This window comes from Gasterosteus aculeatus, chromosome 1 (genome assembly GCF_964276395.1).
Source record: "Gasterosteus aculeatus chromosome 1, fGasAcu3.hap1.1, whole genome shotgun sequence".
Taxonomy (NCBI): Eukaryota; Metazoa; Chordata; class Actinopteri; order Perciformes; family Gasterosteidae; genus Gasterosteus; species Gasterosteus aculeatus.
In genome coordinates this window covers 15,591,490-15,605,518 of record NC_135688.1, presented here as the reverse complement: position 1 = coordinate 15,605,518, position 14,029 = coordinate 15,591,490, and the positions used below count along the sequence as shown (strand labels likewise).

At 43.9% G+C, this 14,029-nt stretch overlaps 1 protein-coding gene across 13 annotated transcripts in view; it reads right to left on the bottom strand.

Moving 5' to 3' along the window:
* Positions 1-14,029, bottom strand: part of tenm4 (teneurin transmembrane protein 4) — a 132,912-nt gene that overhangs the window by 27,420 nt on the left and 91,463 nt on the right. For 9 of the 13 annotated variants that reach the window (XM_078103875.1, XM_078103856.1, XM_078103866.1 and 6 more), the window contains 6 exons: positions 11,189-11,308; positions 7,680-7,941; positions 6,075-6,342; positions 5,843-5,986; positions 3,231-3,480; positions 2,792-2,812 (listed from right to left, as the gene is read on the bottom strand). In XM_078103875.1, coding sequence (XP_077960001.1) covers positions 2,792-2,812; positions 3,231-3,480; positions 5,843-5,986; positions 6,075-6,342; positions 7,680-7,941; positions 11,189-11,308 — 1,065 coding nt within the window. The remainder of the gene's footprint in view (positions 1-2,791; positions 2,813-3,230; positions 3,481-5,842; positions 5,987-6,074; positions 6,343-7,679; positions 7,942-11,188; positions 11,309-14,029) is intronic. The other 4 variants (XM_078103818.1, XM_078103823.1, XM_078103838.1 and 1 more) reach the window with 1 other exon arrangement.

Genomic DNA, 14,029 nt, shown 5'->3' with positions numbered 1-14,029 from the left:
TTGTCTTTTCAAATGTAATATATACACAGAGGTCATGTGTCTAAATAGTGTACATGTATACTTATGGATGTCTCCTTTATTTTACATTGTTTGAACAACAGCAATAACGGAGGCGATGCAGATCTAGGAAGACAGAGAAACCTTTGAAAAGAAGCTCTACTCAGTCATCGGATCCCTTGACAGACATTCTAAGTGCTCCCTCATCCCTGACCCGAGAAATCTTGGCGATATTATCTGTCTGAGCCTGATAGGGGAACAAACAAGTGAGATTTCCGGTTCACTTAGGACTTCTTTAGAGAAATGCATAGCTGAGGCAATAACACACATATGTGTCCATCAGGCACAGCACAGAAGAAGAAAAAATCCTATTAAACTTCCAACCGAGTCAGCAAAGCAATCCTTCATATCCACAGGAGGTTGCCCAACCTGACAGATAGACAAAAGAGCCAAATATAACCAGTCCTGCTGTGGCGCAACGCATGCAATCTATTGCCACACTTCAGTCAGAATATAGGTGTCAGAAAATAAAAATGAGTGTAAGTAGACAAATTCATAGCAGTACAAATGGAGTGGAGGGAGGAACATTTCCATTAGGAATCTCCACCTGCATATAATGAAGACACGATCTTCTGGTGACAAAATGAAACCATGACAGATTGTAACTAAAAGAAAGTAATCTCAATAAGGATAGGTATTTTATAAAATGAAGAGGTATTGGAACCCAATACCCCCAAATGATATTTATTTATTTTATATTTTTATATATATATTATTATATATTTCTCCATATCCAATCACTGCAGGCTTTCTTAGGTGTAATGCATTGTGTGATTAGGTCACTACCGCTAGCAGCTGCAACCCTCACAGTCTGTGTGGTGTTGAAAAAGACACATACAGATGCGTGGTGCGAGCGACATTTAACAGGAATTGAATGGTGTCACTTTTTGATAATTCGCAGTATTTCGCTGTCGGTGTGTGAGTGTTGGTCGGACATAACAAGGAATTAACCAAGTCAACTGTGTAGTGTTTTGCGCTCCCTTAATGATGACCAGCCTTATCTGGGCACGATACCGCATCAGTTCTGCCAGACCGGATAAGCATTACCCAGAAACCTGTCAGCAGGGTGTCATTCAAAGAGGATTAAGATGGAATTTCAACTACAACCTTGAGGGTTCTTTAAGGGCTTATGGTCAGCATGACAGGGCCAAAGCTTATATTTTTATAATACAGCAAGAAAGAAAGACCAGTGGCTCTGTGGGATTGTCAACTCTGGTATACGCACATTTAAATGACAATTGACCTTCAGTGAATCAGTGATGACAGGACAATGCAGCAAACCTCAGGCACGCATGTCACAATGAGCCCACAGACCAAGTTGACTGATATCCTGGTCTACAGAAGATTCCAGGTACAACTGGCTGGCTTAGGAAAAAAAACAAAAACACTGGTCTCGGAGTAGGTCAATATCAAGCTTCAATAAATAGTTCCTACTTTGCATTCTATCGGCCATGTGCAATAGGCTGATACCTTATCAGCTCCCGGTTGCATGTATAACAGTGTTGGTTCCCCCGTAGTGTTTGAAACTATAAGGCGTTATTCCCTGACCTTGAGCCTTGGCCACATATTCCATCTATATTCACTGACAACATCTAGTTTGTAGAAGATAATTGGATTTTGCTGCATGCTGGCGCTGCAACGTAGGGAGTGTGGTTGGAGTGGACGGGGACATCCTTAGTAGGGGGTCAATGAACATTGCGGAGAGATCGCCCACCTCCCAGTTCTACCGCTGGCTCACACATGAACAGGAGGCAGCCATCCATTTCTTCCGCACACATGCTGGGTTTTTGCAAAATAAATCTTTGTTTTAATATGGAAGTCTGGTAGGAGTAACAAGAGCGAAGGGACAGAGCTTTGACGTTTCTTTAGGTTTGCTCAAGCAAACACTGCACAGGACGGTTTTAAGTGAGTTTATGTGAGCGTCTTGTTAGTGGACAAAGACGTGAGGTGAAAGGTAGACGCAGAGAGACGGAAAAAGCAATAACGAACATCTGAGCATTTTGTTAATGTGGCTGTTCTTGAAAATAGAAGCCCTTTGACTTTTGATCCTCAGTTTGACCAAAATGTTCCTCAGCTGTGGTCAGGACCCTTTGATAGGAAATCAATTGATAGCCCTTTGCCCGAGACACCTGCCAAGCAAAAGAAGGCCTTTGTTTTTTAAACCACTGATGAGATCTACACTGAGTTGCCATCTTTTTGCCTTTACCACCTAGATCCATAGATTAAAGCGTTATACAACTTTCCAGTCGTGCGGTTTTATTTCATGTAGCAATGTGGACGCTGGCAATGCAATGGGTGTTTTAAATCCCACTCTGAAATGCACACTTGATTCATTGACAACTTGACAGATGGCGATTCTACAACAATTCAAACTAAAGGGACAAAAGCGTAAAACTAGCTTATGTACAAATATTGGACATCGTTTTTTGACCCTCATTGTCAGTCCTGAGGAAACGTACGGCCTCTACTGAGCGAACAATAAGTAGCACGTACAAATGCAAAACACTGTTGTGAGCAAGCCGCTGAATCCAGAGATTCAGTAAGCTCATAAACCGCCGGTAAACCACTAAATCTACAGCTTGAAAATTAAAATCACACACAGTCATAATTTAAAACAGTTTTTGAGCTTCTCAAAAGTGCACGTTTGAAATGGGCACGAAAGGTGTACTTTAACCTCAAGTATGTGGACCGTGCCCTCTTGTATATTAATTTGAACAAACACTGTTTGGCTTACCTATGCCTGAAGTCTTTATTTCTGTTTGCCAAGAGCAGCCGAAAAAAAAGAGAGGAAGAGAAAAGAGATAAAATGTTAATTGTTCAAAGATAGAAGAGAAGAAAAAAAGTTCTGTTAGTGGACAGAATTATTTAAAAGAGAATCATGACAAATGAATTCCGTATCAACTCAAACCACCGTCTTTGCTGACGATAACAGAACAAAGAAATTAATCTTTTCCTGCAACGGTCTTCTGTTAAGACCCCATTACATCGTCTTCAGCCCCTATCAGGGCCAACTGCAGCTGTTACAGGTGGATGAGAGAGGCAGGACCATCAATCCTGGGCCTTAGGGCTTCTCCGTCTATCTCAATCGACCTCAGTGCTTTACGACCCGTGTGCAAGCGCATTTCCGAGCGCGTGGTCCTGAGCAAATGTGAGAAGGGCTACTCCTCTGTTACCTGAGCTCCAGGACGCTGGTGACGTTCCCCGTGGTGAAAATCCTCCTCACATAGTTGAAGTCGCCCACATACAGACTTCCGTCTGAGCCGCACGCCAGAGCCACGGGGGCCAGCAGCTTGTTTCCGTCAGCAAGGCCATTACAGCTGGGGCAGGAGATGCTGCGCCTGCGCCCGTTCCCCATCACGCTGCCGATTACAGGGGGCTGCTGGGAGATAAAGACGTTCTCCCCGTTGCCCATGTGAAGAATACCTGATAAGGGCACAGGAAAGACAATGAGTTGAAAACACCTTCAACAGGTCCAGGTTTAGGAGGGTTTAATGGGGCTCCATTTCCCTGGAATTGGATGTGGGCAGAAATATAAGCGCGGGCTCGTGGAGCAACTGAAAACGCTGGTGACCAACTTTTTATTTCAATGTTTTACAATTTTGGTATCCAGAGGTGGACCTCAACAACTGGCGGTCAATTTGCTTTTATACTATTTCAAAGCAGCTATGTTTTCTCAAACAACAGGAAGTGCTTCCGGACCAGTTTTTCACAAGAAACGAAGAAACCCAATATCACAAATAACAAATTACATACAGCATACAACACCTACTGTCCTTTTCCTCTTCAGATAGGGAAACCCTTCCCAACTAATCATGTTCACAAGATACATTTGATTTGATTAGAGGAACATTTCTTTTTTACTAATAAAATGAAAACATGTTGCTGCATTGATGTGGCAAAGCTAAAGACTGAGACTATGTCTGTATGCTGCCAGCTGCACACATCTGCACAGACACCGGAATCTGTAGAGAACAGTATTCCTGCCTGGTGCATCGAGATGCATTAGGGGCTATACAAATTGGTTTGCATATTCCTTGTCAGAAGATTTAATGAATTCAGACACCCATGCCGCTTGATGTGTGTGTGTGTGTGCGTGTGTGTGTTATAACGGGCAGTGCAGATACCAAATGTCGAGCCAAAGGATTAAAACGTGATGTTGGAGTCTTGTAATGGGACAACTGCTTGCTAACACGTTACTTGTGAGAACTTTAAAGTATATAAATATATTGGATAAAAACTTTAAAAGAGAGTGAAAGTCAACACACACACACACACAAGCGCGCACACACAAGAATCGTTATTTTGAATAGGTCTGTGTGTGCACCTCCGCCAACTGAAGCCAGGGAAATTGCTCCGTGTGCCCATGTTTGCAATAAGAGGTGGTCTTTGCGGATGGAAACACAGGCACAATTTCACGCCAAAATGAGGAGCAAAAAGCTCTTGGCACAAGTGGAATCTCTTGGAGCTAGAAAATTACCACACAGGCACACGTTCGAAAGACTTGCCCTGATTAAAAATGGCACAACGCCTACCTTCATGACTCCACCGGCTTTGTGCATGAATAAAAGTAGAGCCGAATGAGTACAGTCCATGTGCAGGCATTCAGGCATGCAACCCCCCCGATACACACACATGCACACACTATGTTTCCATTAGTGTTGCCAATCTACTCTTGGAACACGATCAAATATGTTAATGTAAAGATGTTCTTGCTGCCCGATCGATGTAATCATATTTGAAATTCAGCATCTGTGTGTCTGCCGGAGTTTTTCTGCTTCCGATGGTACTTGGTGACCTGAGCTCTTTGAGCAGCACAACATTTGGTGCATCAGAAAGGATCAGCCAAGCATCTCCTTCCAGGGACTTGATTTAATATTAGGGGCTGCTGCTGCTGGGAGCAGCAGACCAACAGCAATTAAATAACGGATTGAGTCTAAAAATGCTGGGCATGAACGGGACATAGAGGTGCCAACTGGGTTGGTTGTATTTGGGGAGGGGGAGGGTGAGGGGGTTAGCCCCCCTCCCTCCCCTGGACAGCACATTCAGACTCTAAACGTCAAGACTGTCACGTTTAGTGTGACGGATCAAAGTGCCACCTTCCCGAGCACTTTTCCTATAAGTATGCCTCATCACCGCTGATGAGCCTTTCCAGACACAAACACACTGTAAAACTTGGCCATTGACAGGTGCTGTCCTGTTTTTTTTTCTCTTCAGCCCTACTTCTCCCTCCCGGGAGTAATTTGCCGGCAATGGGAAAATTGACCCTCTCGCCTAAAAATGGACAGCAGCAATAAAAAAGTCAGATGTATCTGAGGATACATGAGTGCTGAATTGAAAAAAACTCCAAAGACGGGGAGGACAACTCAGTGTTACACTAAACGCATCATCTGAGGCGCTCGGTGGACATGGGGGTACTTATCTGCAGTGTTAAAGTTTAGAATAAGGAGCGGCAAACTGAGGTCTCCCACCACAAAATGACTAACGAAAATCTGTTGTTGCTTAGTCCTAATCGGATTTCATATCATGAAACAAAAAGAGGATTCAATGTATATTAAATTAAAGATTTTTTTTGCATTTGCAATTTCCATGATTAATTTAAAGTAGTAGCTAAATTCCCATAAAACCTAGATGCACTGACACTCAAATGTATTTACCTGCGACTGCAATGCAATAAATAATGCGTTAAAATTGCGATTTTTCCGCATGAAATCACTTTTTGATTAAGTGGATGAATGAACGATTGGCTGAGGATAGGCATCTCACAAGGGATCAGTTGTTGACTCACCGCTCTGGATATTTAAAGCGTGGTGCTTGTCGATACTCCATCCTCCCAGTTTGGAGGCTGTGGTTTCGTGGCCCTGAAGAACAGCTGTCCTCTTCTCCCATAGAATAAAGTCGGGACAAGACTCGTACTCAAAACCAACAGATACTAGGGAAAGATACATGAAGCGTTCGTTAGGCACATGCGTCCTAGAATATATAACATTACAGGCAATAACCAAATAGTGATCACCTACCAAACGCTTCAGATAATCCATAGACCTTCTGGCTGTAGACATCAGCTTTGTCCCACACAAAGTCATACGAGAGGTTTGGGACTGCAGGAAACCACTTTCTGAACAGCCGGCCTTCCACAGCCACCATGAGGTGAACCTTCATCAAGTTGAAAGGGATTGTGGAGTGGGTGAGGGTCACCCTGAGTATCGACTTGTAACCTGGGGTCCTGCTGCTTAAATAGCCCAGCTTCATGTCCGTCCCTGGTATGGGCACTTCCTCCTGCAGAGCCTATACGGACGGAAAAAGAAAGCTTATGAAGGAAAGAAAGACAACATAAATCCCTGAGCTAGCTGACAGGAATTTAGAATTCCAAGGTGCTTAGAAATCTATTTTCCTAAGGATTAATGCCACGCCTGTGCATGTCCTTTATTTCACACACATTATCAATTTGTCATCCCTTTGGTCAATGGCCACCGCACCATTTGTTATATATTTTTCATAGTCGCCCCAAAACAATTATATTGAACCCTGAGACGATTAAAGACATCAATTAGAGGACAATTACGTTCATGCGTTAGAGGGAATGCAATGATGGATTTCTTCATTATGTACTTCAGGGAGTGTTTTCATAATTGAATTAATAACAGCAAGTCCTTCATTAGGACAACAGTCTTCCCTGCAATCCATATGACAATGGCAGCACAAGAGTGCCCTCGGGCTAAGCTTGCACTGTCCGATAATATATAGAGTAATAAATGTTGGTTTAGATGGAGGCATTGCTGTGGCCTTGGGCTTTTCCATTGAGGTCAGACATGTAACCTTTTAATGATACAACAGTAGGTCAGCACTCAATTATATTGAATGGTATTCATATTCAGGATCAAGGGTCGACCGCACTGGTTTGGTTTGCTCTCTGCTATAATTAAAAGACGTCTCCTTAGCTGTCTCTACAGAACGGCTAGCAAAAACGACATTATCGCAGGAAATGTCATCGTTTAGGACGCGTTTCTTCACGCGTGTTTATGAGTGCGGCAGCGACGGGTTAAGGGATCAGAATTTCCAAGAATACGGACAAGTATAAATTGGACAATGTCTTACAGCTCAAGGGACAGCAAAGACGGGGCTGCTATAAATAGACAGGACTGCGCGCTAAGTTCACTCCTATAAGCCAAAAACTCATTTCAAGTCGGAGGCACAGAGATGCCAGCTGCACATTCAGTGGCCACACTTTCACCGCTGCACACAATCCCATGCATGTGAGGACAGATAGCTAAATACCAACAGAAATACTGTGCTATGTGTATGCTTCTGCTAGGAGCCCACAACCCTGGAGAAATTAAAAATGCCCTGGCTGTTTTCTGTGTGAGAGGTAATCACCATCACTCTGCAGGGAGGCAGTACAATGCACAGAGTAAATCGCCTGAGTTCCACGGACCAATTACACCCGAGAGATAAAATCACAGCACTGCCACGGACTACAGTTACTAATACATTTGTGCTTGACGAACGGTCTTCAGAGTCGCCTCCAGATGTGGCACTTGATTCATTTGGAGGAGAGACCCATGTGCCCGTGTATCGCAACCCGCAGGGCAGTGAAGAGGGAGGGGTGGGGGGTGAGCGGTCACCTGGATTTCGGGTACGACGGTGCGCCTTTCGGAGCAGGAGCCGGCGAAAGCGGTCAGCGGCGCCGGGGACACCACGGGCCCGGGACGGGTGAAGCTGCTGAGGTCGCAGCTGGGGATGTCGTTCTCCTCGTGCCGCATGACGATGGTGTCCATGACGAAGAAGCGGCCCCATGGCAACCAGAGGGTGTGCTCCTGGGTGATGAACGGGGCGCGCTCAAAGTGCAGGGCTATGGCTATGCCCCCGTTGGTCACCAAGTCAAAACTGGAACACAGAAGTGCACAATTTCATGGGGGGGAGGTTACAGGAGGAAAGGGGGGGGGGGTTGGGAGGGGGGGTCGGCTCACAACACAGTGAATCATGTATTTTTTCACTAATACACTAATAAAATACTCATTAGCAATGCATGTAATCTGTTGTGTTTTGAGGATTAAGCCATGGGACAATTTACTGTTAATATAATGACTAATTTATAATTAAGTGTTGTTATAACAGATTAAACTGTAATAAATAAATTACATGTTTTTATAAAAAGACGGCGGTGAAGAAAGGATGCCGTTTCACTATTTAGCATTATCTTTCAGGCACACACACAGGCTGAAAATACAAAAGGGCGATTAATCACAACGTTTGGAGCACATATCGTAATTACTGTCATAATCTGTAGATTATATTTGATGGATGAAACACTGTAGTTGCTTGCTTTAAATTCAGGCAGGACTGTGTCACCCATAACATGTGTGATGCTTCTGCGCTCACATTCACGCCAGGGTGTGACAGCGAGAAAGAGAGAGGGAAAGGGAGTAAGGGAGAGCGAGAGAGAGAAGGGGAGAGATCTATGCTGCAAGATGGAGGCAGCCGCCCCTTCTCTATTGATCCCTAAGATGAAGGCTCTCCACACGAACATCAGTCTAAAAGCCCTGCAATGCAATCCCATCTACTGTTGTATTTAAAAGCCCCTACCTCTGGTCTGACCTCAGTTGACTGCCGCATGGTGACAACTGCAGCACTCATCTCTAAGAGACAGCCAGCACCTGGTCACCAACAGGCCCACGGGAAGCATCGTCATTCAAATCGTAGCGATAAACAAAAGTCTGTTCTGCTCTTAGTTATTTGCCCTTGGCTGGGTGTGAGCTTGTCCACTCGTACTGGTGGAGCGGATGGGGGCTGGTAGTCGTACCGCCGCGATCCGTCAGCCGCTGCACAGTCCTGGCAGGGCTAAGGCCACGAGCTCGCCAAACAATTCCGGTACGGATACCTATAGGCAGCGCGGCCAATCGATGGAGGGATTCGCCGGCTGTTATCAATCATGACAACAGCCTTAAGCCATGTGACAAAAGATATTAAACTACTTTCAGCGGCCTCGGCTCCTTGTGGCCCTACGGGAATGCATCAGCCTCAAAGGGTTAACCCTGCCAGTGATCCTCGCATGGCTCATACGAAGTATATGGAATCAAGACAATACTTAAAATGAAGAGGATGATATCTACTCAAGTGGACTGAAGTGAAGTGACAGGTGACGGCCTTATATGTCTGAAGTGAGAAAAATCACATGGGCATTAGTTTCGCACCTGCAAAAATGATTAATATTAATATTGATGATAAATTGTACATTGGTGTCTCTATTTACAAGGTTTTACAGGAAAGAAATATCAACCACCAAAAAAACAGCAATTATCTTTTTTTTTAGATATAATTAAAGGTACATGATGTCACCAGTGTCAACTGGATTTCAGTTATCTATACCGTGGCTCCTATAGAGCACATCCCCAGCACGGTATAATATAATTAGCCGGAGCAGCGTCAGCGCTCTTCTCATTATCGGAGAAAATCATAAAAGGGAACGCGGGTGTCTTAATGCTCAGCCAGACAGAAAATGGCTACACAGCTGTAAAGAAACTAAACTAACCTCTTTTGTTTCGGGAAGAAAACTTTTTAAGATAGTGGAAAAGGTAATTTAAAACCTAGGCCCATGGACAATAAAGAACACATCATAAAAATGATTTTAGACAGCTCTCCAATTTCTAAATGGCTGAACAGGTGCATTTTGGATTTCACGCTGCACTGAGCCAGTTTACAGTGATTGCAGGGGAGTTAAAGGAGACTGGGCATGTTTACAGGGGCACAGGGAGTATTGTTTGCATATACGCTGGGAAGAGGAAAGGAGTATAGAGCTATATACAAAGCAAATAAAAGACTGACGCATAAGAAAGATGGGACATGCACGGATAGGAAAAGGATGAAGACGAGGGGAGCCAGCGCTGTGGAGAGGACATGAGACCTGGGCTCCTGGAAAGTACAGGACAGAAGTGAAAGAGTTGGGCCCAGGAAGGAAAAGCTTAAGGGCGGTGAGGGATTAGAGGAGGAGCGGCGCGGAGGGACGGGGAGCACATGAGATGAGCGAGGAAGCTGAGGATGATGAGGTGGAGATGGGAGATTTTTTATAAAACTTGAAAAATGAGGAGAAGCAAGAATGATCCAGATCCACCTGCGGCAAAGACGTGGGTCTTTAGACTGCCGGTGACTGATAAAAGTGTCAGGAGGAAGTGGGACTTGGAGAGCAAACACCAATTCATGCTGAGCTGTGATAGAGAGGCTCGGTTTGCCACAACACCTCACTGACACCGACTACTATGAGAGATACCGAGGGATGGGAGAGATGTGAGAGGGTGCAATCTGATGAAAAAATACATGACAAAAAATACATCACCAAAGAACACAACATCCCAGGGACAATGTCAGCCAATTTCTTTTTTTTTTTTTAAATCTCTGGCCTGGTCTTTATTTTTCTGCCGTAGCAGGTGGCTTAGAGGCGTCTTTGTTTCATTGGAACATTTTCTCACGGTGGTCCAGTAATAGTGTAACGAGACATCAAGAAGCTACACAATGAGTCTACTGATAAAAGGTGACTTTTGTGGCGGTAAAAAATGTTTTTTTTTTTTTTTGACATATATTGAAAACAACTAATTACAAACCAGCTTTATTTTGTCCCCCGTGGCACCAATGGAATGAGTCACAACAAGAGCAGAGACTGATGCAAAGCAAATTAATTGCAAGTTTGATTAAGTGAGACAAAACTTAAATGTCTCACATAATTCAGTAAATCTTCCATCGTCAAATAAATAATGTCCATCTGCACTAGGCTTCATGGGCTCAGAGAGCTGCTTTGAATTGGCATATTTGATTATTTCCCCTCCCTGCTGCTACTGAAGCATAACTTATGAGTGTACCAGAAGGGCTTTGTTTGATTTCTCTGGGAATTGAGCCGAGAACTCCAAAATTGAACCAAATGAAAGCACAAAGCAGATCAATCGCGGCACAGTTTGCTGTGGAAACTGTGTTTTCTGTTATTTTTCTCCCTCGCATCATTACAATTCACCACAGCTAAACAACGCAATTTGACGATAATATACACAGTATCAGAATGTTTAGGCAGCGTTTGGTGGTGTCTGCTTGAGATCCCTTATCCTGCTGTGTGTGTGTGTGTCAATATATGGATGCGAGCCCTTACCTTCCGTCCTGCCGGGTAATCGTATAACCATAGGACGGGTTGTTGATGAAACTGATGTTGACGCCAACCAACGGCGTTCCATCCGATGTCACCACTTGCCCACGGATGACACAAGCATGGCTGCACGGGAGAGAAAAGTAGTTACAATATTAACACTTAAAGTTGTAAGATGAAAAAATGAAAGAATACACTTAAAATGGATGTTTCCAGATGTAAATACTGGACACAATAAACAGAAACAGAAACACAACTACCTAACACCTCCTTGTCTCTAAGGGTTTTTCCATCCAGAATAATGAGATAAGGAGGCTTTACTTTTCTTTTGCTCTAATTAAAAAAAAAAAGATTAATCTTTTTCATTACAGAATTCAAGAGAGTAAAATAATAAGACTGCAGATTGCAAGACTTGCTTGGCTGGTTATCGAGACCTTGACAGATTTCCAGAATGACACCAGGTCTCCAGAAGTTGCATAAATTAGATCTGATCATCAGTCCCCACCGATCGATGCTGGGAAGCCATCCAAATTCAGCCCCTAATCTTACTGAACTGATGAGTTGAGACCTTGCTGTTTCACGTCTCCCCCCGTCGCGTTCTGGCCCGTGTCATTAGCAAGGCCTCAACTCATGTTCAGCCATCGTTCCTGTCGTCGTTCGCGAAAAAAGTCGTCCCCCTAACAAATGCCTCGCTGACACTTCTTCATTAGACCATGGCTATTTTTTAATACATTTGGGTCTTAAACACTGCCACGGAGTGGAAACAATTAACACTAGTGTGTTAGTAGCTGCCCTCAACATGTCCTTACCAGAGGCAAGATCGTTCACCCAACACAATTCTGGTCCCCAGAAACCCTGTTTTATGTTAATTAGGCCGGGGCTCCTTCACAAGACCTTGGCTGTCCACCACTGCGCTGTAAACAAGCAAGACACTGTTCTGAGTCCTTGAGCCCGTAGCCAAAGATCTTGCTTTAATTCTATTCACATACAATTCCCCCCAAAAGGTGGCGCTGCACAGGCCTAGCCGTGCACGATTAATCATTCATGCCAACAGTTTATTTTAGAGTCTTGTTTGAGGAGGCAATCTTGCACCTTTTCCTTCAGGCGGAGCTGAAAAAGTGGAACTATCTCCTTTCTGCCTCTGTGAGCCACATGGGGAGATGATTCCTCGCTGTCAAGGCAAATGATTTGAATATTGACATCAAATAGAAGAGAAAGAAAGAGAAAGAAAGGATGCGTGAAACATTTGGCGCAGAAACTCGTCCAAGAGGATTCACAAAGGCAAACGGGACCTTCCCAATATCTCCAACCTCCAGTTAATCATAAATCATCCACAGAGGGCGAGTTAGGACATGTTGTGAAAAATGAACGCAGCAAGAAGTCAGCTCTAGTTTATCTGGGTTTTTATTTAAGGGGAAAGTATTATGGATAACAACACTTAGTCTACTCAGATCTCAAGGTGGAATTTGCCATTGATGTCATGGAACGTGTGTTAATGCATGACGCTAAAAAACGCATGACTCTCTTTTTGACACGATGAAGCTGCACCCTTCAAACAAGCCGTCCTGAACAGATCATCCCAATGATGCTTCAGCAGCTAAACATTCCAGTTATCTAACTCTTCTAGCCGAGTGGATGGATAAAGAATGCTGTTTTTAGGGGATAACACCAATGATTCTTACAGCTAATAGTTTCAGCAGAGGTGGGAGTGTGGCTGAAGAAAATGAACCATCTTTGGTGAGAAAAAAATGTCAAAAATAATTACTGTAAAAGACGCAGAGCAGTCACAATGCATGAAGATGTCACAAAATGGTAAAATCCCCCCCTATTGTCGACGTGTAAACTACATGGCTCGGTAATATTTCAGAGGAAAAAAATTTAAAATGCACGCCGGCATGGCTAATAAATGGTACTGTCACCACAGAAGCAACAAAAACGTAATTACCTATGCAAATGACTTGATTATAGGGTAAACCCTGATGAAAATATAAGCCCTCTCTTTCCCTGCCTGTGTTTTACAGCATACTGAAGAGTGCACAATGAGGAGATGTCAGTATCCATTTTTGGTTCTCCAAATATATAATCCTGCTAAAAGGGATAAGGCACACAGAGGAGAAAACAAACAAGACATTTTCTGACAATAAAGGCCTAATGCTAATAAAAGAGTTGCAAATAAAAGAAAGAAAACGCAAGCCTGTAAAAGAAACAAATGGCTTCTGCCTCGCTATTACAAACCGGCTATCAATCCTTGCCCATATTGTTCTGGGCACAAAGTCCCCGTTTACTATTCGAGTCAGCATCCATGAACTCCCCTGTATTGTGTGTCGTGGTGGAGAGTCGAGACCCTTTTACGCAGTGGCAGATGCTTTATTCAGTGGCACCTTTGCAGCTTTTTCGTGGTGCGAAACAACCAAAATAGCACTCAGACATGTCTACTAGCACGAGGAAGCGGTTAATGGATCAATAAAGAGATGATCAGGTGACCAGGGCAGGCGTATCAGGATGATGCTGAGACCGTGGCTGTAAAGCTCATCAGAGGCCCCGAGCCGCCTGTCATAGCTGCTCATATCTGTCAGTGGGTGGGAAATGAATACCGAGCATGAATAATAGATTATCACTGATATTTTTAGGTGAGCCAAGGCTTCCAATCTTGTAGCTCATCTCTGGATTCTTGATTTGACTTATTTATGTGCTGCATCTTTTAGTGGGAGAGCATTACCCAAACCTCTGCGCCTCTTCCGCTGTCCAGTGAAGAACGGCTAAATGTTCTCGAAAGGCCATACAAAAGGTCGACGAGGAATAATGCCACAATGTGCGTGAGCTCTGCTTTCCCTAATAGTCGGCTGA